This window comes from Vitis vinifera, chromosome 5 (assembly GCF_030704535.1).
Source record: "Vitis vinifera cultivar Pinot Noir 40024 chromosome 5, ASM3070453v1".
NCBI lineage: Eukaryota > Viridiplantae > Streptophyta > Magnoliopsida > Vitales > Vitaceae > Vitis > Vitis vinifera.
The window spans coordinates 643,153-668,000 of NC_081809.1; the positions used below are offsets into that span (position 1 = coordinate 643,153).

The 24,848-nt window shown below is 33.2% G+C and overlaps 3 protein-coding genes and 1 pseudogene across 3 annotated transcripts; all 4 read right to left on the bottom strand.

The window, feature by feature from the left end:
* Positions 1–8,287: 8,287 nt before the first annotated feature.
* On the bottom strand, positions 8,288–9,284 carry PR10.4 (pathogenesis-related protein 10.4). Its single transcript, XM_002274072.5, has 2 exons — positions 9,027–9,284; positions 8,288–8,830 (listed from the first exon to the last, which is right to left on the bottom strand). Exons 1-2 carry the CDS (start codon positions 9,208–9,210, stop codon positions 8,535–8,537), a joined length of 480 nt encoding a protein of 159 aa, XP_002274108.2. The 5' UTR covers positions 9,211–9,284; the 3' UTR covers positions 8,288–8,534.
* A 1,840-nt stretch (positions 9,285–11,124) lies between these two features.
* LOC100255029 (major allergen Pru ar 1-like) lies at positions 11,125–15,619 on the bottom strand (annotated as a pseudogene).
* Positions 15,620–16,103: 484 nt separating this feature from the next.
* PR10.2 (pathogenesis-related protein 10) lies at positions 16,104–17,246 on the bottom strand. Its single transcript, XM_002274206.4, has 2 exons — positions 16,786–17,246; positions 16,104–16,678 (listed from the first exon to the last, which is right to left on the bottom strand). The coding sequence occupies exons 1-2, from the start codon at positions 16,967–16,969 to the stop codon at positions 16,386–16,388; spliced, it is 477 nt and encodes a 158-aa protein (XP_002274242.1). The 5' UTR covers positions 16,970–17,246; the 3' UTR covers positions 16,104–16,385.
* Positions 17,247–19,789: 2,543 nt separating this feature from the next.
* On the bottom strand, positions 19,790–20,824 carry LOC100244758 (major allergen Pru ar 1-like). Its single transcript, XM_002274273.5, has 2 exons — positions 20,440–20,824; positions 19,790–20,312 (listed from the first exon to the last, which is right to left on the bottom strand). Exons 1-2 carry the CDS (start codon positions 20,621–20,623, stop codon positions 20,017–20,019), a joined length of 480 nt encoding a protein of 159 aa, XP_002274309.1. The 5' UTR covers positions 20,624–20,824; the 3' UTR covers positions 19,790–20,016.
* Between the last annotated feature and the right edge of the window lie 4,024 nt (positions 20,825–24,848).

Below are 24,848 nucleotides of genomic sequence, written 5' to 3' on the forward strand. Positions count from 1 at the left end.
AAGATCAATTGGACCATTGGTTTAATAGAAGATACCAAGGGATGCTAATCTTGTTTATTGCATATGTAATATATGGTCTTGTTCCTATTAAGTACATCAAATTCCCAACCAAGCTTTGGAACATGATAGAATTGACAAGTCTTCCTTTGCCTTCATTTTTTAACTTTAATCCACTAACATATAGAGTTAAAATAAAATTTATATTTTCTATTTTGAATTTCTTCAAGATCACTATTGTTGCTCTATTGAATGAATGGTAATATCAAAGAAAATAAAATATAATTAAAATTAATTAGAAACTTATATATGTTCAAATAATTTAATCTTTATATAAGATATTAAAATAAGTTAAATGAGTTTGAAATAGTATATAAAAATAATTTATAAACATTAAATTTTTTTTTTCCTACAGTTTTTCTTTTCTATTACTTCTCTTATGAAGGGATACTTAATGGCAATGTGTTTGGTCTTATTGTAATTAATTTCATTAAAAGTATAAATTAAAGGTTATAACTCCATTATTACCTTCAATGTGTATAAATTCAAAAAAACAAAACATTAAAGTAAAATTAGCTTCTTTGGTTGTAACTTTTATACACACACACACACACACACACACACACATATATATATATATATATATGAGTCAACATTATGGAAAAGTGATATGGGAAGCATCACATAAACTCAGTCAGAACCATGGAGGAAAATATCGCGAAATATCGCCGATATATCTTGTATCGGGAGGCGGCGACATGACATTTTCAAGAGAAAAATCGGAGGACGATTTTTCGCAAAAAATCACCAATAAATCGACTATAAATCGGCGATATATCGGTGAAAATCGATAAATCGGCGATTTCTCCAAATAATCGCCTGCGGCCGCGGAAAATCGCTGATTTTTTGGGGATATTTTGCTCCTCTCTCCAGCGCGATCTGACGGCCCAGATCACGCCCGCGTTGATCCAACGGCCCAGATGCGATTCCAACGTTAATAATGTGATCCAACGGCCAGATTTGTCCCAGTTTGTGATCTAACGACCAGATTTAAATTTCAACGGTAAATTGGTGTTCCAACGGCTATTTTAGCCCAAATTTCTTCTATAAATAGCCATTTTTCCATCAATTTCACCCATTTTTGCTTTCATTCTTCATTTGCTCTCTCATTACTCCAATTTTAAGGTATGTTTATTTTAAATTGTAATTAATTTTGTTTGCAATTGTAATTAATATGGATGATTTAATGTTATTTTTATATTCAATAGTAATTAATTTGTATATTTTTATTGAATTGACTTAGGTTAATTTGATTATTTAATTATAAATTGATATGTTTATTTTAGATGATTATTTGTGATTTAGTTTCACATTTAATTAATTTAATTAACATGCTAAATTATTTAATTAATTTAATTAACATGAACTAGTATATTTTGAATATGAAATATGTTCATTTTTATGATTATTGGGATTTTTTTTCATATGCAATTATGATTAGCTTTTAATTTAGTAAATTTATCATAGAATTATATCTAGATTTAAAAAATTAACTTAGCTAAATTATTTAATTAGTTTAATTAACATGAACTACTATATATGGAATATTAAATATGTTCAATTTTTATGATTATCATGATTTAATTTCATATCCAATTATGATTAATTTTTAATTTAGTAAATTTTTCATAAAATTAGATTTAGATTCAAAAAATTAACTTAGCTAAATTATTTAATTAGTTTAATTAACATGAACTACTATATATGGAATATTAAATATGTTCAATTTTTATGATTATCATGATTTAATTTCATATCCAATTATGATTAATTTTTAATTTAGTAAATTTTTCATAAAATTAGATTTAGATTCAAAAAATTAACTTAGCTAAATTATTTAATTAATTTAATTAACATGAACTACTATATATGGAATATTAAATATGTTCAATTTTTATGATTATCATGATTTAGTTTCATATCCAATTATGATTAATTTTTAATTTAGTAAATTTTTCATAGAATTAGATTTAGATTCAAAAAATTAACTTAGCTAAATTATTTAATTAGTTTAATTAACATGAACTACTATATATGGAATATTAAATATGATTAATTTTTAATTTAGTAAATTTTTCATAAAATTAGATTTAGATTCAAAAAATTAACTTAGCTAAATTATTTAATTAGTTTAATTAAATATATGGAATATCAACTATGTTCATTCTTTATCATTATTTTGTACATTTCTCATATATTTAAATTTAAATATTGACTTGATTTTTGTTTACATTGAAATCACATTCAAGTGTATTTTTATTGCAATAGATTTAGCATGGCTAGTGAAGGTGGTTCTGCCCTACCAGGGCGAGATCCGGCTTGGAAGTATTGTTTACTGATTGAGGGTAACCGAAATGGAACAATTTGTAATTTCTGTGGGTTGGTGATGAAAAATGGAGGCATCATGCGATTCAAGTTTCATTTAATGCAAAAAGACCCGCATAACAACACTTAAAAGTGTCCGAGAGTGCCGCCCGAAGTGAAAGAAGAGATACGATTCCTAGTGCATGACAAAACAAAAGCAAAAGCAAAGAAAAATGCAGATATTGAAGACATTCGTGCTCAATTACGTGGCACAATGGGGACTCATCATACACATTTGGTAGATGAAGATGATGATGATGAAGATGTTGAGAATGAAGATGTGTATATGTATCCGGCAGATATGCACCCAGATGAGCGGGATGCATATCGATCTGCAGTTCGTGCCTCGAAAGCATCAGAATGGGAACATGAACAATATGAGAATATTGTAGGAAGCAAACGCAAAACGGGGGAGTCTTCACAGTCTCCTGGATTACCGTCGATGATGCGAAAATCACATAGTATGCGACATTCGCAACAATCACCCCCTATTGCCCCTTCGCTTTACAAGTCTTCTGCAGCAAAACAAAAAAATATCAAAGATATATTCAAGGGTGATGCAATTAAAGAAATGATGGGACGCTTAATTAGCAAATTCTTCATTTATGAGAGCGTCGCACCCGCAAAAGCAAAGTCTCATCACTTCAAGAATATGATTATTGGTGCACAACAACCTGATAATTACTAATTTTTGAAATGTTATATTGTGCTATACTTTTAGTAAGTACAGTCTTTTGTGACATGTTTTACATTTTTTTTTTTATATGAAGTGCAGGAATGGGAATCGAACCTCCATCTCCATTTGACATAAAGAACAAGTACTTGGAAATGGAGTACAGAGAAATGGAAGCTTATGTGAACCAACAAAGAGAAAAATGGAAGACATATGGGTGCACAATAATGTCAGATGGATGGACAGGGCCCACGAAATTAAGTATTATTAATTTCATGGTTTATTCTAAAGGGAGCACAGTCTTTCTTAAGTCAGTTGATGCATCGAACTATATCAAAGACCACAAGTATATATACGACCTATTGAAGACTGTTATCAAAGAAGTCGGTAAAGAAAATGTGGTCCAAATTGTCACAGATAATGGGTCGGCGTTCATGAAAGCAAGGAAACAATTGATGAAGAAGTATAACTTATACTAGACTCCGTGTGCGGCGCACTGCATCGACTTAATCTTTGAAGACATTGGTAAAAGACCCAGTGTTATCGAGGTGATAAACAATGCTCGCAAGATAACTAACTTCATTTACAATCATGGTTGGTTACTAGCACAAATGAGACTGTATTGTGGTGGAGACATTGTTCGACCAGGAGCTACAAGGTTTTCTACCAATTATATTGCTCTTGACAGTCTTCTTAAAAAAAGGGTCGATTTGAAAAAATTGTTTATGAGTAATGATTGGGCACAACACAAGCTGAGTCGAACAAAACATGGACGAGAATTGGAGAAATTATTGTTTGACCATGCGTATTGGGACAGAATGACAAATATAGTTTCATTATATGAGTCATTATACGTGGTGCTTCGACTTATGGATTCTGAAGTTGTTCCCACAATGCCATTTGTGTATGAGCTTATGCACGTGATGAAAAAGAACCTTACGCGTCAAGGAGCTGGAGATTGGATGTTCAAAATAATACAAAATCGTTGGGAGAAAACACTAAAACATCCACTTCATGCAGCAAGTACTTAAGTACTATATATCTTTATAAGTTTTTACTCTGTATTTAATTTTGTTTAAAAAAATACTAACTCTACTTAATTTTATTGTAGCATACTTCTTGAATCCAAGATTTCAATATAGGCGTGGAGTTGGTAGTGATCCGGAACTACTTCAAGCGGTCCATGATGTTTTTGCAAAATTAGATCCAACTACTGAATCACTTGGTCAATTTGGAAATGAGGTAAATAAAAAACTGTTATTTGTCTATAAAACAATAATTTCATTCATCAATTTATTTGAACATTTACTAACAAATATGATATTAACAAATTAAATGTTGAATACATAGCTTGTGCTTTTTCGAGATGCAAAAAGAGGATTCGGTGATCGAGCGGCAATTGCAGCAAGGTCAACCATGGTGCCCGGTGAGTCTTTGTAGGAAAAAATTGATTATCATTATTGTAAATTCACCACATAAGTATTTATATGATTATCAAATTGGTTGCAGTTGAATGGTGGTTTATGTATGGGAATCAAACACCTACATTGAGAAAGTTAGCCATCAAAGTTCTCTCACAAACTGCGTCATCTACTGCATGTGAGAGAAATTGAAGCACGTTTGCTCTCATCCACACAAAGCAACGAAATCGTTTGGCTTACTCTCGATTGGGGCAATTAGTTTTTTGTTACTATAATATGAGGCTAAAGTTACGCGATATGGAGGCAGAAAATGATCGAGTTGCTGAAAAAGATTATCTTGATCTTCTTGACATTTCAGCCGAGGTGGGTGAAGAAGAAGATAATCAGTTGTTCCAATGGGTGAGGCCTATACACTTGGATGACGAAGTTGGAAATCCCGATCCACGAATTGCTGCTCATGCTCAAGAATTTGGAGTTAATGTTGAACGTGTGTTGTCTGAAGAAGTTCACTCTGAAAGTTTTAGCAAAGATACTGATGATTCCCACCAAGAGATTGACTCCACAAGTGCTGGCCATAGTAGTAGACCTAGTGCTGCAGGTACTTCTGCTTCTGGTTACGATGGTTCAAGAGGTGGAACTGATGATGGAGGTGATAATGCGGGAGGAGATATTAATGAACGTCAACATAGTCAATATCCAGTCAACCAATTCACCTATGAAAATACTTTCACACACTGCACACAGAATGAAGACCATGGCTCTAGAAGAGCTGGTCCAGGCATAGGAGTTATTGGGAAGCCTTATAGAGGAAGAGAACGAATGATGGAACCATATAATGAGGAGTTACTTTCAGGGAGTTTTGAATCTATGAGTATAGGAACTCAATTTAGTGACTCCTCGAATGAGGCTAATGTCTACCCTTCTCATGTGATGAGTTATGGTCAACCTTCAAGTTCAACAGATGAAGAGTATGGTATGTCGCGTTATTCACCTTCTAGACAAATTTCTTACCAAGTTCCATATCAGATGGAAGGAGGATTGGGCATTAACACATGGGTGAACTTTGAGTATCCTATCCATGTAGAGGCAGTGGGCAGGACTCAAGAGATATATGCATGGCATGTTAGAATTTTTAACCAATATTATCGAGGCTCATTGAGTTGGTACCAATATTGTCTCCAACAGCAAGACGGTGTTCCTTCATCTATCAATCCCATTGAACCACATCGATCCTCATTTTGGTATTAAAGGGACATTGTAATGTAATGTGTACAAATTATTGCTATTTAATGAAATGAAGTATTTTATGACTTTATAATGAGAACAATTACAAAATTAACATTTCTTATAGATCGACATGATATAATTACATTTAATATCGCAAATTATATCATATGTATATCAATTTTTTCTACAAAACAACTTTAAAATGTCTATTATACTTCTAATTATATTATTATGAAGTTTTCTTTACATTTCCATGAGTTTTTAACAATTTTAAGCCTACCGATATTTTTTTCCAAAATATTCGCCGATATATCTCCGATATATCCGATATATCCGTAAAATCGAAGTACCGATATATCCGTGATTACCGATATTTTCTTCCATGGTCAGAACATGCTAAAAATATTTACCAATGGACAAGAGCCCTTAAATGAGGGGAACAAAATCAGGAATAGTATTAACAAACCCTTCATCTCATTTCAGGTCTACTCTGCCATGATGATTCCCATATAGCCTATTTACTTACCGTTTTGCTAATTAATTTTCTAATGACCAATTTGGCAAAACAGTAGACGCTTGGAGTTTATTCAATAATGGCTAGCTCAATATGATTCGGGACAATTGTGTTTTGGACCCAGCTGGGCCCAAAAATTAAAATTTGGTTCATAAAAGTTGCATAATTGATGAGAATGATATAAAATGTGAAGAGACCAATATACCATTCAAAACTATTTTGACTATTTTCTACCATAATATTTGACAAACTTTTTTATCTTAAATTTTTTTTAATAATTATTCTGAAAATTTATTTTTTTTAGAAAACTATTTTTTTAAAAAAATATGTCATTTAAAAAAAATAATTTTGACATATTTTTAGTTATTTTTTACATACATAATTTTAAAAATATATATTTTTCAAGATGTTTAATTTTTAAATAATAATAATAATAATAATAATAATAATAATAATAATTTATTTTTATTTTTTTTGGAAAATGGTGTATTTTTTTTCCAAATCACTAAATTAAATTAAATTTAATTGAGGTTTATAAAAAGATAAAATTTAAATTAATATTTTTTTACTCTTTTTTTTTTTTCATAGTCAATAAAGATCATTTTTGGAAAGATAAAAAATTCATATCCTTTTTCTCAATCTTTACACTTTCTCTAGGTTTTTGGCTTAAATAGTGAACTTACATGGACCAAAGCTTAATTTTTGGGCCCAACTAGGTTCAAAGCACAATTGTTTTATATATATGATTCTCATACATACATTTAAGAGTCATAGAAATAGAGACAAACCCCATGATCTCCTTAATTATAATGTGAAATGATCAAGGAAGAAGTAGAGTAAGAAATGGACTAACTAGGAAAGTGGGAAAGGATTTGGAGTCTAGGAGACCAAGTCCGTACACCATTTGTGTACATTCAACAGGAATACAAGTGGGAAAACCTTCAACAAGAATACACAGCACATGGTTTGATATGAAGTTTTGGATTCACATGGCATGACAAAATTATAGTAATTTTAGCTGAATAAACAACACATCAAATATTGTAAATCAGAAGTTGGTCATTGACTGTTGACAGTCCTTAAATATAGGCTCCAGTCTAGAGATTTGTTTTGTTTTGTTTGGCTAGACGTTGTTGTAGCAGGGACCCATTTCTTAAATGGTTACGAATATTTTTTCCTTTCCAGTATGAAAACCATATCAGTAACCATAAGAGATCTATCCTTTGATCAAATCAATGTCAACAGTGAGAAAAGAATACTTTCCCCTTCATTCAAATGATAATTCTTTAGAAAAAAAAATGCTTAAAAAAAGAGGAATATAACTGGATAAACGTACATTTTGATCCTCTGGTTACATGCTGGTAGTTTATGTAATTTTGTGTTACAACAATAAACAAAAATTTGAAAAAGACATGTCCATTTAGCAACGGTTTTAAAAACAATTTTAAAAAAAAAAAATTAGATCGTTCTTAAAAATAATTTTTAATTCTTTTTAGAAATAAAACTTCATTTGAAAACTCAAACATAAAAAATAATTTTTTTTAGTTTATTCTTTGTGAAGATATTATACATTTATGTAAAATACAAAAATTCTTAAAATATTCTTTTTCTATTAAAATAGCTCAAATTTATTCACAATTTTTTTTTTCCCAAAAGAATGTTTTCATTCAAAATTTATCAAAATGTCTTTTAAGTTGAAAAAACTATTTTTGAAATCAATTCCTCCTAGGCTTTTTTTACGAGTTCATTTAGTTATTTGTTTTATGGATTCACAACCCAAATGATCTAAATTACGAAAGACTGCAAGTAGATATAACTTCCTTCTCATTATTTTTTTTTAACTTATCTCATGTATTTTTTTTTATTGGTTTTACCTTAAATTAGGTAGACCAAGGGTCCAATAGTGGGACAAATATTTAATGAAGTGTCTTAAATTATTTTGTTTGGTTGTCTGAAATTAGAGGTTTTTCTTGAAACTCCATAAACCTTGCCAGGAAATTTGAAGACTAAAAGCAATATTGAAAACATAAATGCAAAATTAATTCCTTGGTAGAAATATATATATACCACTTCATCTCTTTAAGATAATACAAACTATTTGTTCCAATCAAAGGCTACAACCAATTTGACGGATCACATTCAGGAAATATTATTCTCAAGCCCAAGGCTGTTTTGGACATATAGCAGAAAAAACAAATATGTAGAAGTAAAACCTTTCACCAATATATATATAGATATAGGGAGACACGAGACTAATAATATCTCAATGATATACTGCTTAATAAGCATCAGGATTTGCCAAGAGGTAAGCCTCAATAGCCTTGAACATCCCAGAAGCCTTTTCTTTGCCAGCTTTAATTTGCTCTTCATCGATCACTGCATCATCTTTTGTGTGGTACTTACTAATGTTCTTGCAGATGGATCCTCCATCAGGAGATGCCACCAACTTGACCTCATAAGAGATTGATTCTAGGATGCCCATTAAAGCATCACCTTCGATAATACTGTAACTGTAAGTGAAGTTCTCTTTGTCAATCCCATCAACACGATGTGTCACGCTCTTGAATTGGCTGCCTGCATGTTCATAAGAACACTCGTTACTTGTCTGGCTGATACGATATCATGCAAAAATGATGAATGCTTATGGAGTTCCCTGGCGAATTACTTCTCTTTAAGCTTAAACAAAACAAGTTTTGCTTTCAAAGAGTGACAAAAGTGACATAAGATGTTAGGCATAAAGTGCCAAGTAAGTAATATAATGCAAACTGACCTTCACCAAAGTAGATCTTCTTGATGGTTCCAGGCCCTCCATCTCCTTGGATGATCTCAACATTCTTGATAGCTTGGGGAAGGATCTTGGGAATGAGGTTGTCGGCATCAAGCACAGAGGCTTTGAACATCTTGGCTGGGGGTATTGAAGAAGTGACCTCCATCTCATAAGTAATAACACCCATGATGCTAGAGCCTAATTTGAAAATGATCGAAGGAGGAGGAGGAGGATGCTTGCTGGGTTTGTAGGGAGTGTTTTGAGGTGAGGATATGTGAGAACTAGAGGGTGGCATTTATAGATTTAGGCCAAGGGCTCCCTTGTGTGAAAGTGTCCCTAGTTTTCAAAGGGTTAAGGTGATAACCATTTTCCTGTTGGGTCCCTTCTACATGGTAATCCATCATTTTTCAATAAAAACACTTTCGTCGGTGGGGTTGGCCAATTTGACTACCGATGGAGTTCTCATTCATATACACAAAAACGAAAACACAAATAAATTAAACCATCGGTCTATCTTATTTAAACCCAATATCTATTATCAAAATGTGATGAAACCGCCTTCGTACTCAAATTTCATGGATGATTAGAAATCACCTACAGCTACAAGTGCTTAATTTACCTTCTGTGCTTGTAGCTTACAAGTAAATGATATGTTGAATACAACAGCTAACTGAGTCTTTTCCTTAGATACTGACATTGTAAAAATCAAGTATTCAAATTACTCTTGACCATGTAATTGGAGAGGGGGCTCTTTATAAGTCATTTTTTTGGAATGGTGAAGAATGATATAAACCCAGTCAAAACAGGCAAAAAATTTCTATCAGTAGACAACTTCCTTTAAATAATTCAGAAATATTAGAATCTCTCTATCAATTCAAAAGTTTGGTGTTTCCAACTTGCCACAACAACTAGAAGCTTGGACAAATTCAATAACAACTGCAATGACTCCAAGCATTGACGACGACTAAAAATCTAGACAAACCGCATTTCTGAACGGTAGTGCATGCAGTATTTACAGATTAGTAAATAACTTTAAGAGAGCTTTCAAAAATAATAAAAATTGATCTGTATGCCAATTTTGCATAACTTTCCACAAGAATACAAGGCTCACTTGGTTCCAAACAGAGATTTATACATGCTATGATAAAGTTATTGATCTTACACATAACTTATGGAGTAACTCTATTTCCGGCTTAGTAAACTGTTCACTAAAAGAAAGATAAATTAGAAGAAATTGGCTATTTTTAAATTCTGCCTTGGCTTGGCAAGGATCAGTTTAAGTTGTAGATAATTCTTCTTAACATAATCAACCATTACAATCCACATCTTTGATTCAACATGGTCCTTTAATCCATTCTTCCATGCCTTGAACTATATCTATGTGCCCATGGCTACACTTCTACACAGTGAATAAAAGAACAGGACCAAGTTTTAAATATATGCCCATGCATATTTCACCTTTTTATGTACAAATAGCCAATGCATCTCTGATTCAGCATACTGTGTATGACCATGCCCTGGTTCAAAACAAATTCTAATGATCATCCAGTTTCACAATGAATTTAAGAAATGATACAGCCATTTTTCTTAGAATTAGGCCCGGTGGTATATGTATTCAGGTTTCTAGTATGCCAACTGCCTGATCAAACCAATGTTAACATTCTGAGCAGTGAAGATTCTTTAAAATAAATATGAAAAATTGAAAGAAAAAAGGCAAATTAGAGTAGAATTAGATTTAGGTTGAGTTATATAGCTTGCTTAGAGTTTGGATCTTATATTACTGTATTTGACCCTCTTCTTCTTTTCTTTTTCTTTTTTTTTTTCCAGAATATTGTTGGATTGCCAGTGGATATTATATTTCTTTCATTCTTCATTGACTTGATCAGGGATCTGAATAAATACAAAAAAATAAATAAATAAAGAAATTTGAGGTTTTTCTGGACATTCAGCCATTCTATTGAAAATACAGAAAATTTGCTTGAAATTTTTTGGATTAGAAGCAATTACCCGAGGATAGCAACTCAAATATTTCTTAATGATTAAAAGATTGATGAATTTCATTACACTTTGTGAAAAATACAACAATGACATTCATTGCAATCTAACATTACAAGTCCAAGGATCATGCATGGTAACTCTTATTGTAAAGCCTAGGGTTGTTTTGGCCATATGCAGAAACAATATAAAATCCACACCTTTAACTGATGACATGAAGGGAGACACAAGAGACTAGTACTATATTGAATATGGACCACTCTGTTTAATAGGCATCAGGATTTGCCAAGAGGTAGGCTTCAACAGCCTTGTACATGCCCATGGCCTTCTCTTTGGCAGCCTTGATCTGGTCTTCTGTGATCTCAATGTCCCCTTTGGTGTGGTATTTACTGGTGTTCTTGCAGATGGATCCTCCACCAACTTGACCTCATAAGAGAATGATTCAAGGGTGCCCATCAAAGCATCACCTTCGATCACACTGTAACTGTAAGTGAAGTTCTCTTTGTTGATCCCATCTATCCGGTGCTTTATGTAGTTGAATTGACTACCTGAACGTAAAAGAAAGAAAAAAAAAACTGTTGTTAGTTACTCCATTGTGTAACATATAATATCATGCCAGTGGATTTTTATGCTATTGTCCTAATGGCATTTTGGAAGAACTTCTATTACTTTTAAGAGATGAAAACAGAATAAGATTTTTGAAAGGATTATTCATACAGTGCTGATGAATCATGATAATGCAAACTAACCTTCACCAAAAGTAATCTTCTTGATGGTTCCCGACCCTCCACCTCCTTCAATGGTTTCAACACGCTTGATAGCCTGAGGCAGATCTTCGGGATGAGGTTGTCGGAGTCAAGGACAAAGGCCTTGAACATCTTGGCTGGGGGGATTGGAGAAGTGATCTCCATTTCATAAGTGATAACACCCATTATGCTAGTGTTTAAAAAATGATCAGAGGAGGAGAAGAGGTTTATTGGTTTGGAGGGAGTGCTTTGAGGTGAAGAGAGGTGTGAGAACTAGAGGTGGTATTTATAGATTGAGGCGAAGGCTCCCTTGTGTGAAATTGTTCCCAGTTTTCCAAGGTTTGAGGTAATCCATTCTTTTCTTGTTGGATCCCCTGAAGAAGCTACAATGTAATCAATTAATTTCCACTAAAGAATTTTTCTCAGTGGGAAAGGACAAGCTTTCATGTGAAGGTCTAATGCATGCTTTCCATTGTCAACCTGAGAACTTACCATGCAGAAAACAGAACAATGGGCATTAATTAAGCCCATATCATGGAGTGTGAGAAGCTTACATTTTTTTTTTTACTAGGAATAACTTGAATGACTAGAAATTCTAATAGTCTGAGCAGCTTACCCCTTTTGTTTTTTTAACTAGTGTGAGAAGCTTATCCAAATTACTGCTCAGACCCTTCTTTCCTCTTTGTTTTAAAATACCCTAGACTAGTAGACTGCAATCAAATATGATCTTCCTTTCGTCCATGATGGACTCGTTGACACACATTTGTTGGTAGTCTTTTCTATTAATTAGGAAGAAAAAACCTGGTCTAACTATATCTCTGCTTTGCCTTCACTTTACCAGTCTTCATTTGTTAGTCACTATTACCAAAACAGAGGAAAATGTCTATCTCATTGATGTTCAGATTTCTGTCCAGTACGGGATACAAAAATGGCGACCTATCTGTAGCTTGGAGTCTCACAACTACACTAACTACTCCAGCTCATCAAATAACAGAAAAGAAAACAATATCAACTGAATTAGGAATAGCTAATTACATAAATGCCATAAGATTCTAATAGTCAAAAACAGAGTGTTGAGAAAGAAAAACAGAGGAAAATGTCTATCCCATTGATGTTCAGATTTCTGTCCAGTACGGGATACAAAAATGGTGACCTATCTGTAGCTTGGAGTCTCACAACTACACTAACTACTCCAGCTCATCAAATATCAGAAAAGAAAACAATATCAACTGAATTGGGAATAGCTAATTACATAAATGCTATAATATTCTAATAGTCACTAATCTCTGTCTCGCCTTTGGTATGGTAGGACCTCAGGGACGAGGTTTCCAGCGTCAAGGATAAAGGCCTTGAACATCTTGGCTGGGGTAATTGAAGAAATGATCTCATACTCATAACACCTATGATGTTAAGAGTTTGAAAATGATCAAAGGTGAAAACTTTTGGAACAGAGCAAACAGCATGGAAGAAAACTAAAATCCCACTTCTCTTTAATTGCAATGGGCTATTTATACATTCATGGAAAGCTTTTGGAAGAAGTTGAAACTTAGCTTAACATCACCACAAGAGCACAAAGTGAGAAAGAATTATGGTCTTGCTTTGAAGGCTAATGAACCGACTTGTAGGAAGAGCATTAGTCATTAAATCTGCCAATTGACTCATACGGAATGAAATAAGCATCCAACGTGTTCTGTAGTACTCGTTTATGAACAAAATGGTAGTCTATCACCACATGTTAGGCACAGGAGTGAAGAATCGGATTAGTGGCCAAGTACATTGTGCTCAAATTATCACAGTAGAGAGCATGTGGCTGAATCAAAGGAATAAATAATCCCCTAAAAAGAAACTGTATCCATGTCAATTCAGCTGTTGCATTGGCCAAACCTTAAAACTCGGATTCAGTCCTCGATCTGGAACGATCTTCTGTTTAGCAGCAGACGAGGAGATCAAGCTTGACCCCAAAAGGACACAATAACCACTTGTACTGCAACGACCATCTAGGCAACTGGCCCAATCAGCATGACTAAAGGCTGGAAGATGGAGAAAGAGGATGGTTGAAACGATGATCATGATAAAGGCTTCATATACACTCAGCTACCATAGCTTGTTGCTACTATAAATTCTTAAGTACTTCCGGTAAAAGAATTCAGTTTCATGACAAGATTTTGTACAAGAGAGGATGGAGTTGATGAGACAGGAGAGGAAACATTTTGTACAACAAAAGGAAAATGAAATCCACCAAATACCACATGCCTCGAGACATAATTTCGGCCACAAGAGTTATCTAAATAAAAGCATATGTACTTTATGTTTGGGGTCGTAAACCAAGAAAAGGCACTTAGTATATCAAAATTGAAGTCTGTGCTTGTTGTAGGGCGAAGAAAAGGGTAGCAAGCACACCCAAAAACTCGAAGAACATAGTAATTAGGTTTGCAGTGGTAAAGAGATTCATGAGGATAGAAAGAAACAAAAGAACCTTTGGGCAATTGATTGATCCAGCAGGTTGTTGTTTGAAACGCAAATGGCCAATATTTGAGTGGCCTTGCTGCATTAAGCCAACATAGAAAATCCAACTTTAATAACATGGCAGTTCTTATGTTCTGCTAGACCATTTCCCGAGGGATGTAAGGGCAAGGGATTTTATGAATCAAGCCATGTTTTCCCAAATAAGCAGAAATAACTTGAAACCCACCATCCCAATCAGATTGTATTTGTTGAATTCTTGTGCCAAACTGAGTCTCTCCAAGTGCCTGGGATTTGATGAAAGTATCAAAACCACTTCTTTGTTTTGCAAAATATAAATCCAGGTGAACCTTGTAAAATCACCAATAGAAGGAACAAAATATCTCACTCCATTTACTACCAAAACTAGAGATAGCCCCATACATCAGAATGAATAAACTGAAATGGTTAAACAGACGCATGAAATTGTCCAAAAGGAACATTACAACTATGCATTTTAGACTTTTTCATGCATGGTACGCAAATAACATGGCAGAAAACTAAAATCCCTCCTCTTTAATTTCACTGGGCTTTTTGTATACCTTCACGAGGAAGTTTCTAGATAGGGGTGGTATTTATAGAGAGTGGTTTGTCTGCAGATATAGTGGTTTGAGAAGAGGAGAGATGTGAGAATTAGGGGGGTCTAGGTTCCATTGTGCGAAGATGTTTCCAGTTTTCATTTTGATGGATAATTCTCTTGTTGGGTGTGTCTGAGTAAGGTACCAAGTAACTAAGCTATTACTTTACAATGAAGAACTTTCTTTTGTGGGGGAGGACTCCAATTGGAGGTCCTCAACCTGAGAATTCACCTTTAAGAGGATTTGGATATGGTTAGAAATCTGGGACTTTTGCTCCACTTACAGTTGTTTTGGATTTTGGTTGGAAATCTGGGAATTTTTGTCTACTTTCAATTCATGTAGTCTACAAGTAAACGACAAGTAGAATACACGATTCAATGAACCTTTACCTTGGATATCCAACCAAATATTTGTGGATGTGTTTCTTCATGGGTCGACATTAAATGGTGATGAATTAGGAAAAGGACACATGTCATGTAGGCTGTGCAAGTGGATAAGTTCCCATAAAGAAAGGGAAGAAAATTAAGAACTCTTCTATCTCATATAGTCCTACATGTCTTATATTATTCACCATATGGCTATTTTTCTATTTCATATTTGGCAGAACACTAGAAGGTTGGACTTATTCAACACCGGCTGCAGAGGACTTTGGAAAGAAATAAAGACAAATCTCGTGATCCACCTAACTAATTAATTATGATTTGGAAATGCATAATCATGGAAGAAGTCAAAAATGGCGATCACTAAATCAAAAGCTTGTAGTGGCATTTATGGATTGGCAAATCACTTTCAGAGAACAATTACAGGAATGCCAATCCGTACACCATTTTTTGGAGGACCTTCAACAAAAATACAAAGTACTTGGTTCCAAAAACAGTTTGGGATACACATACCTTATCAATACTAAGGTGTATGTAGCTGTACAAATTTAGGATATACATATAAGAAACACATATCAACCATTTTTTTCTTTTGAGTTTAGTGTGGAAAATCATATGATGAATTACCCTTTATACGAATGCTAACTCAATGTTGATTAAAGCAATAAAAACAAAAATTGAAAGTAGGGTTTCTTCCAAATTAATTACTGGCCTCATTGTTTTTTGTTTCTTTCAATTTCTATGCTTTAGAATGTTGCTAGAGTTAGGTCTCGAATAAATTTAGATAAGAAAAGAAAGGCTTTATGCAGAACGTATCAAGTTTTCCTGAAAATTTCTGAAATAAAAGCAATAACCCAATCATGTCAATTCAAATATATATGATCACTTAATAAGAAGATGATTTTCATTATATTTATTAAGGTAATACAACATAAGAAGATGATTTTCATTATATTTATTGAGGTAATACAACCATGACTCTTCATTCCAACAAAACATTACAAGTACACCAAGGTTCACACCTAGGAAAATCTTATTTTTAAGCCGAGGCTACTTTGGCCATATGGCAAAAACACAAAAGTTCCACACTTTGACTGATGCTATGAAGGTAGAGCACTCAAGAGACTAGTATCTCTTACTCAATAGAACGTGACAGGAAACTTAATAGGCATCAGGATGGGCCAGGACGTAGGCTTCAATAGCCTTGAACGTTGCGAGAGCATCCTCTTTGCCACCCTTAACGTGCTCTTCACAGACCTCAGCGCCCTTGGTGTGGTACTTGCTGGTGTTCTTGTAGATGGATCCTCCACCTGGAGCAGGCACCACTGTGAGCTCATGACAAATTGATTCAACGCCGTCAGTCAAAACATCCCCGTCGATCACAGTGTAGCAGAATGAGAATTTCTCTTTGTCAATCGCATCAACCCGGTGTGTCATGCTTTTGAATTTGTGGCCTGGAAACCAGAAAGATAAAAAAAAAAAAAACAGAACCCCCATTAGTCTCTTCTGTTAACATGCACTGATAGTTATATGGGTTGCAATTATTATAATAGAAACTAACCTTCACCAAAGTGAATCTTCTTGATGGTTCCAGGGCCTCCGTCTCCTTGAATGACTTCCACGCACTTGATAGCTTGAGGCCTGACCTTGGGAATGAGGTTGTCAGCATCAAGGACAGCGGCCTTGAACATCTTGGCCGGGGGAACTGAAGAAGTGATCTCCTGCTCGTAAGTGAAAACACCCATGATCTTAGAGCTTGAAATGAAAAGGATCAAAAGAGGAAGAGAAGGAGGATTGATTGGATTGCAGAGAGTGGTTCGAGGTGAGGAGAGATGTGAGAACTAGGGTGGTATTTATAGATGGATTGGACCAAGGTTCCCTTGTGTGAAGGTGTGTCAAGGTTCCCTTGTGTGAAGGTGTGTCTCAAGTTTTCAAAGGTAGAGGCAGCTTCATCTGAGGAAGGTTCAAAGTAATCCACTAGTTTTTAATAAAGAAATACTATGATCTTATGCGGAAATGAGCAGGTTAATTTCAAGTGGTGGTCTACTCCCCGTTATGACCTAGAAAGTTCTTACAAATTCGAAAAAAGAGGAAAAGATTTTGATTAAAAAAAACAATATTAATAATAAAGCCAACCAAACAAAACAAAACAAAACAAATACGTGGATCTTAATTATGTTATTAACAAGTGAGAAAGTTATCCTTTTACTCAGAAGACATCTGAGACTAGTGCTTTACTTTCGGTGCATTTACAGGTAAATAATATGTAGAATGAAACAGGAAATGGATATTTTCCTTGGATTCAAACACTAACAGTCGGGGCATTCGAGCTACTTTTCTTCATATATTGGTGGTTGGTGGCACACCCATTATTAGTCAAACATTATGGAACGGTGAGTCATGGAGAGTGATATAAGCCCATTCTAGAAATGCAGGCCAAAACAAATGGATAAGTCCCTTTAAATTGAGGAAACAAATTCGGGGATATTGAAAAGCATCTTTTATATTCCCGGCGGCTTTGCTATTCTTTTAAACTATTAGAATTGCTTTTTCTCTATTCAACATTGGCTGCAACTACTCCAACATGTTTGAAAAAAGAATAGCTATAGAGACAAATCCCATAAACTATACTTCATAATTGTAACTTGGAATGACCCTGGAAGATCATAAATAGGTAGATTGGGATATAGTGGGAAAATTTCTGGAGTGCAGTAAAACAGAGGCCAGTGTGGTATTTACAGATTGGCAAATCAATTCAGAGAACTAACTTACGGGAAAACTACAGTTCCGGCTTAGCAAGTTCCTGTAAAGCAAGAAAAGAAAATCAAAAGGGTTACTTGATTAATTGATCATAGTTAAAAGGGTTATTTGTCAAAAATGGGTCATTTTTCAGATTAAAATCTATGGAGAGTTAGATTTGTAAAATTAGAATTATTTCTCCCTCATTGACTTGTTGGTAGGTGTCATTGATTTGTTGGTAAGTGTTCATTTCTATTAAATTGAAGGATTGGGTCCTAACTCTATTATGGTCCTAAGGTAGTCAATATTGTGTTATAATAAATTAAAGAATCATCTAATAGAAACCATTTTTTATAAAAATAAAATAAAGATGGTATTATAAATAAAGTATTTCCAATTACACTATCATGCATATGTAAAAATAAATTGCTCTCTGCAAAAATTCATTAACAATAATCTTAGTGACTAAATTGGACTTAGTGCAGTGCTAGATATTGCATAATTAGTAAAATGATGATTTTCAATATATTTATTAAGGTAAAACAACAATGGCTCTTCATTGCAATAAAACATTATGGAAAAGTTATTAATATTTTCTTTAAAAAAAATAGAAAACATGAAGTGTATCTAAACAGACAATAAGTTATTATTTATTGAATATTTTAATAAAAATGCAAGTGGTAAATTTGTAAAACCAAATTGGGAAGTTCTAATATGTTTTTAGATAAAGAAATACTATTCAATGTATAATCACATGGTAGCCATAATGTCCTGTGACCATTGACATGCAAGTAATTGATTGGTTAGTGAGATAAGAGAAACACATCAAGGGATCAATCGCCAATATAGAACCATCTAAATTTAGATGCTAGTTTGTGAAAATGTTAAGAATTTGATCTTCATCATATTTCATATGCATAAGCTATTGTTGCATGTGGTTATTATAACATTTTATATCATACTTTATGCTCCCAATACTTTACTACTAACTTATTGTTATCTTAATATTCTTTGTCTATCTATCCAGCTACAAGTGATATGGGTAAGATAATATTTTAAACAAGACTATTAACAAGAAGATCAAAGAACTAACAAGAAGATCAAAGAAAGATTCCCTATTGAAAAAAGTAAGAGCACACATCATTGTAGTTGATGTGGTCAATATGGCCATAATAAAAAAAATACAAATAATCAATCCTTGAGATCATTATAGCTTTAGCATCTTATGGACTAACAAGGCATAGAAATTGTATTTTTTATTTATTTATTTTGTATATGGTGATAGGATAAACACATAGATGGAAGTTGTAATAGCGATCCTTTTTTTTGGATGCCCATACAAATGAAAATATAAATTACTTTTTTGTATTGTCATAGGACATGTATAAAGCCTTAATGGAAATTCTTTGTTTCTTCATGGTCATTAAGTTTTCTCACAATGATCTTGATAATAGTTAACTTCAAAACCTTTGGAATGGAAATAATAAAGAATGGGCTAAGAACTATTTTTGTCAAGAATGAGTCATTTTCTAATGTTAAAATATGTGGAGGGTTAGATTTCCATCATTAACCGGTTGGTAAGTGTTGTTTTCTATTAAATTGAAGAATTGGGTCTTAACCCCATTTCTATCAAGCCATGGTGTCATAATAAATTAAATAATCATTTAATAAAAACCATTTAAAAAAAAGATAAATTAAAAGATGGTTTTTCAATTAAAGTATTTCCGGTCTACACCATCATGCACAAGTCAAAATAAATTGCTCCCTGCAGTAATTCCCTAACAACAATCTATTGACTAATTTGTAGTTGGTGCAGTGCCAAAATATTTCTTAATTAGTGAAAAGATGATTTTCAATATATTTATTAAGGTAATACATGCAGCAAAGACTCTTCATTGCAATAAAACATTACAAGTACTTCAAGGATCAAACCTAGGAAAGTCTTATTTTGAAGCCGAGGCTGCTTTGGCCATATGGCAAAAACACAAATGATGCTATGAATATGAAGGTGGACTCAAGAGACTAATATCTCAATTGCTACAGGCAATTTTACTTAATAGGCATCGGGATGTGCCAGGACGTAGGCTTCAATAGCCTTGAACAATGCCAGAGCCTCTTCTTTGCCACCCTTAATGTGCTCTTCACTGATCTCTACATCGCCCTTGGTGTGGTACTTGCTGGTGTTCTTGTAGATGGATCCTCCATCAGGAGAAGCCACCACTTTGAGCTCATGAGAAATTGATTCAATGCCGCCTGTCAAAACATCTCCGTCAACCACAGTGTAGCTGAATGTGAAGTTCTCTTTGTCAATCGCATCAACCCGGTGTGTCATGCTTTTGAATTTGCTGCCTGGACACCAGAAAGAGAGAAAAAAAAAAAACAGAACCCCCATTAGTCTATTCTGTTCTGTTAACATGTTCATGACACCATGCAGTGATAGTTATATGTGCTGCAATGATTATAATACAAAACTAACCTTCACCAAAGTGAATCTTCTTGATGGTTCCAGGGCCTCCCTCTCCTTGTATGATTTCCACACTCTTGATAGCTTGAGGCCTTACCTTGGGAATGAGGTTGTCAGAATCGAGGATAGCGGCCTTGAACATCTTAGCTGGGGGAATTGAGGAAGTGACCTCACTCTCGTAAGTGAAAACACCCATGATCTTAGCGTTTGAAATTAAAAGGATCAAAAGAGGAAGAGAAGGAGGAATGGTTGGTTTGCAGAGAATGGTTTGAGGTGAGGAGAGATCTAAGAACAAGGGTTGGCATTTATAGATGGAGGACCAAGGTTCCCTCGTGTGAAGGTGTGTCTCTAGTTTTCAAAGGCAGATACGGTTGCATCTAAGGAACGTTCAAAGTAATCCACTATTTTTCAATGAAGGAGTGCTATATTTATGATCTTACGTGGGAATCCCCTGGTTAATTTCAAATGGTGGTCTAATTCTCTTTTTCTTTCTTTTTTTCTTTATTTTTATTTCCGCAGGGAGGGGGCAAAAAGGAAAAAAGAAAAAAGAAAAAAATAAAACAAAATAAATGTGTGGATCTGATTATTAACCCGTGAGAAACTAATCTACCTTCTACTTTGAGTGCATTTACAGGGAATATGTAGAATACATCAGGAAATAAGATTTTGCTTGGATATAAACATTGTATCAGTTAGGGCGGCATTCAAGTTACTTTTGATCATAGATAATTTGTAGTTTGTGGCACACCCTTTGTGAGTCAAGATTGAATAATATTGGTGATTCATGGAGAATGGAATAATCCCAGCCCAGAAATGCAGGCTAAAATTGAGAACATATCTACAAATGAATAAGTCCTTTAAATTGATGAAAACAAATTTTGGAATGTTAAAATGTACTCCTCTGTATTCTCGGCGGCTTTATGAACAACTAGAAGCTTTGACTTTGTTCAAGAATGGATGGCTGCAATGACTTCAACATGATTGAAGAAGAATAGCAATAGAGATCAACCCCATGACCTACCCGATCATGATTGTAACTTGGTAATGACCCTGGAATGAAGATAAAAAATAGATTGATTGGGATATGGGAAAATTTTTGGAGAGCAGTAGAATGTGGTATTTACAGATTGGCAAATCAATTGAGAGAGCTAACTTATGGGACAACTACAGTTCTGGCTTAGTGACTATACTGAAAAGCAAGAGAGAAAACCAAAAGAAACCGGCTATAGTTAAAAAAAAGTTGATTAAAATGAACTAAATAATTCCAATTTTGCAAATTTAATCCTCCACATATTTCAATCTCAAAAACAACCTATTCCCCTCCAATTCAAGCTTTTTCTCCCATTTTCCCTCTTATTATCACATTTCTTCAAGTTTTAAACATCAATTTACGTTTATTCTCTCTACCTCATATTTTTCTTTCAATTCTTATATATTGAATGTTCTAAACTATTGATGAGATATAGTGAATATGTAAAAGGTCTCAAATTGTTACCATTTTTTTTATGTCGTTTGCAGCCATGATAAACGACTCAAAAGCAGTAAAGAAACATAAAAAGTGTGAGGAGCATTATCCATATGAGAAAGTCCAATGATGGTAAGTAATTAAATTCAACTACCGAATTTAGGGTGGTTTTTGTTTTTATTGGCATATTTTAACATAATAGCTGAAGTAGTACCTTTTATTTGTATACCAAACTTTAACTTTGATCCAACTTGATGTAGGTTTAGTCTATAAGTAGTTATTCTATCTTAACTCTATATTGTTATTATTATTATTATTTTTAGTTTTACTCTATTGAAGTTGAATCATTTAAAAATTATCCTTGACATTCATTCTTAAATTAATGTATCATTCTTTTACTGAATAAATGTTTTTTTTTCTTTGGTAAAAATGATTGAGAGTTAAAATATTGGAAATTATTTCATAGCTAGAAACATTTTATTTTGTAGTATTATTGACAATATTTGTGATAGTAAAGATGATTAATAATCTTTCTATTTTTTATTTACTAAAAATAAATAAATATCTACTTAATTGATATGAATTTAATAGTGAATAATTTTTTAAAAATGAATACCCATTTACTAATGGCAATGCTTTGTTATAACTCAAAAATATTGTATTATTGTGTGTTGGTATTCATAGTTGGGATTATTTTGTTGTTTCGGTAATTGATAAGTAGGAATGATGTTTTTACATGAAGGAGATTGGGTATGGGATGAAAATGCTTTCTATTTTAAATGACATAAAGGTAAAGGCATTAAGGTCTCAAACACTATTTCATGTGAAGAATTATTAAAATTTGTGTATCACATTTTGAAGGTAGATCCAATAGAGTATTATCTTTCAATGAAACATGTATTTAATGCAAATATATCATGACTCTTATACAACTAACTGGTGATAGGTTTTAAAACTTTTTATTAGCTTAGATCGCACTACTGGTAAGCTACATGTTCCATTGTGTGTCACAATAGAAAAGATAGTTGGGAATCATAGTCATAAATGGATATGTAACTTTTAGTTTGAATATCATATGTTAGTCGAGATTGAGAAAGAATTGGATAGGACTCAATGTTGATACATAAAAGTGGACACATGCATTATGAGTCCTTAGAAACTCTAGTCAATGGTTGTGGTAAAAATCGAATGAGATTTAACAATAAGCCACTTGAAGGATCTACTGATCATGATTGGAATATGAATTAAGATGCCCTAATTAATGAGAAGGATTATAGGATGCATACTAATCATACTAATGATGGGCAAGTGTCCCAAATTGATCCTTTTAGAAATGATATTACTTAGAGTGCATAGATTCTAACCATCGGTTTCATAGATGATAATCCTATCATAATACAAAAAGCAACAAATAAAGGACAAAGCATGAAACAACCACCTATGATATTAGTGGCATTAATAATGGCTCTTAAAATGAAGTTTGAGTTCAAAACAACTAAATCTACAACTAAGGCTTCATTTGGATACACTTTTTTCTTTTAATTTATTTTTAAAAATAAAAGTTCTATATAAAATTTAAGGAAGTAAATTTTATTTTTAATTAGTTTAAAAAAATCATTATATTTTCAATGTTAATTCCTAAAATTTCTTGAAATTTATATAAAATTTACTATTATTTTCTATTTTTAAAAACAGAAAACATGAAATGTATCCAAATAGATCCTAAGTTATTACTTGTTGAATGTCTAATAAAAATGTGTTGAGAATGTCTGGATATCTCCACTCTCATCTTTGGACCATCAGGGTGCATGTATACTATCTTATACTTCTCTAGATCTATGCATGATAGTAGCAATAGTATTTAAAAATGTAGATCTAGAGATGAAAAAGCCATATTTGTGATCTTGATGTTCTTAGATCAAATCTAGTAGAAGGAGATGTGTCACAGATCTTAAAAACCAAACAGTGTTCTACTTGATAGCTCTCTTTCTTGGGTCCTAGTATCGGATGAGGTAATCCTTGTTAGAGAGGATGGGGACTAAGGTTATTTTCCAAAATCTAAAAAATAGAAGAACTTCTTAAGTCTTAACCCCTAAAAAGTTCTATATAGGCTTTCTTATGAACTTAAGTGACTTGAGTCCATCGTAGGTTTAAGTCATTTAATCTAATTAATTAATTATCCTTATTGAGTTTCAATTAATTAATTAGCCTAACCCAAAAAAACAATTCATAAGCTCTTGTGCAACCTTACATTTTTACAAAGACGCCCTTATGCACGCATATGAATAAGGAATATAAGAATTCTTTAATAAAGTGCCACCATAAAATATGAGCTTGAGTGGGGAACATAGGGACTTATAAGAAAATACTAACTCCCTCAAAATCCAATTCTGAAGTTGACTCAACATCTTACTATAGAGAGTCAACTATACTCCAATATCGTATGATATTAGAATGAGTATAAACTTGAGTTTGTGACTTACTATCCACTACATGTAGACCGCCCATGAATTAGTATTCATAAACTAATGAGATAGATGTTGTGAACATCTCAAGATTACCTCTCCAATATTTTAGTCTTAGATCCTCCTATTATGTGATCAATTGACATACTTTAACTCTATAAGAACATATGTCAAATTCCAGTTAAGAAATTACTATGACCATAGATTTTCTAATCACATGTTCTTAGGATCACCTAAGAAGACATGTTATCTCAAACCCATGAGATATCTCATAGGGCTTGTATTAAAACATTTTTTTTTCACCTAACTTAATCAATAGTGATCTTATTCGCAAGGAATATATGACTACTTTATGGTCTCATTCATAGGTTAAAGTTACAAGGCAACCTCAATTACTTCGTTCCCTATTCTTAGATCTTGTAGGATGCATGAAATCTATTTCTAGACTCTCTAAATCTAACATAACGGAAAAATATGACATTGAAAACCAT

Excerpts from the sequence above, each read along its gene's own strand:
- PR10.4 (XM_002274072.5), bottom strand. The coding sequence starts at position 9,210 with ATGGGTGTTATTACTTATGAGATGGAGGTCACTTCTTCAATACCCCCA. Across the intron at positions 8,831-9,026 it reads GAAGATCTACTTTGGTGAAG|GCAGCCAATTCAAGAGCGTG; the intron begins GTCAGTTTGCAT and ends ATGAACATGCAG.
- PR10.2 (XM_002274206.4), bottom strand. The coding sequence starts at position 16,969 with ATGGGTGTTTTCACTTACGAGCAGGAGATCACTTCTTCAGTTCCCCCG. Across the intron at positions 16,679-16,785 it reads GAAGATTCACTTTGGTGAAG|GCCACAAATTCAAAAGCATG; the intron begins GTTAGTTTCTAT and ends TCTGGTTTCCAG.
- LOC100244758 (XM_002274273.5), bottom strand. The coding sequence starts at position 20,623 with ATGGGTGTTTTCACTTACGAGAGTGAGGTCACTTCCTCAATTCCCCCA. Across the intron at positions 20,313-20,439 it reads GAAGATTCACTTTGGTGAAG|GCAGCAAATTCAAAAGCATG; the intron begins GTTAGTTTTGTA and ends TCTGGTGTCCAG.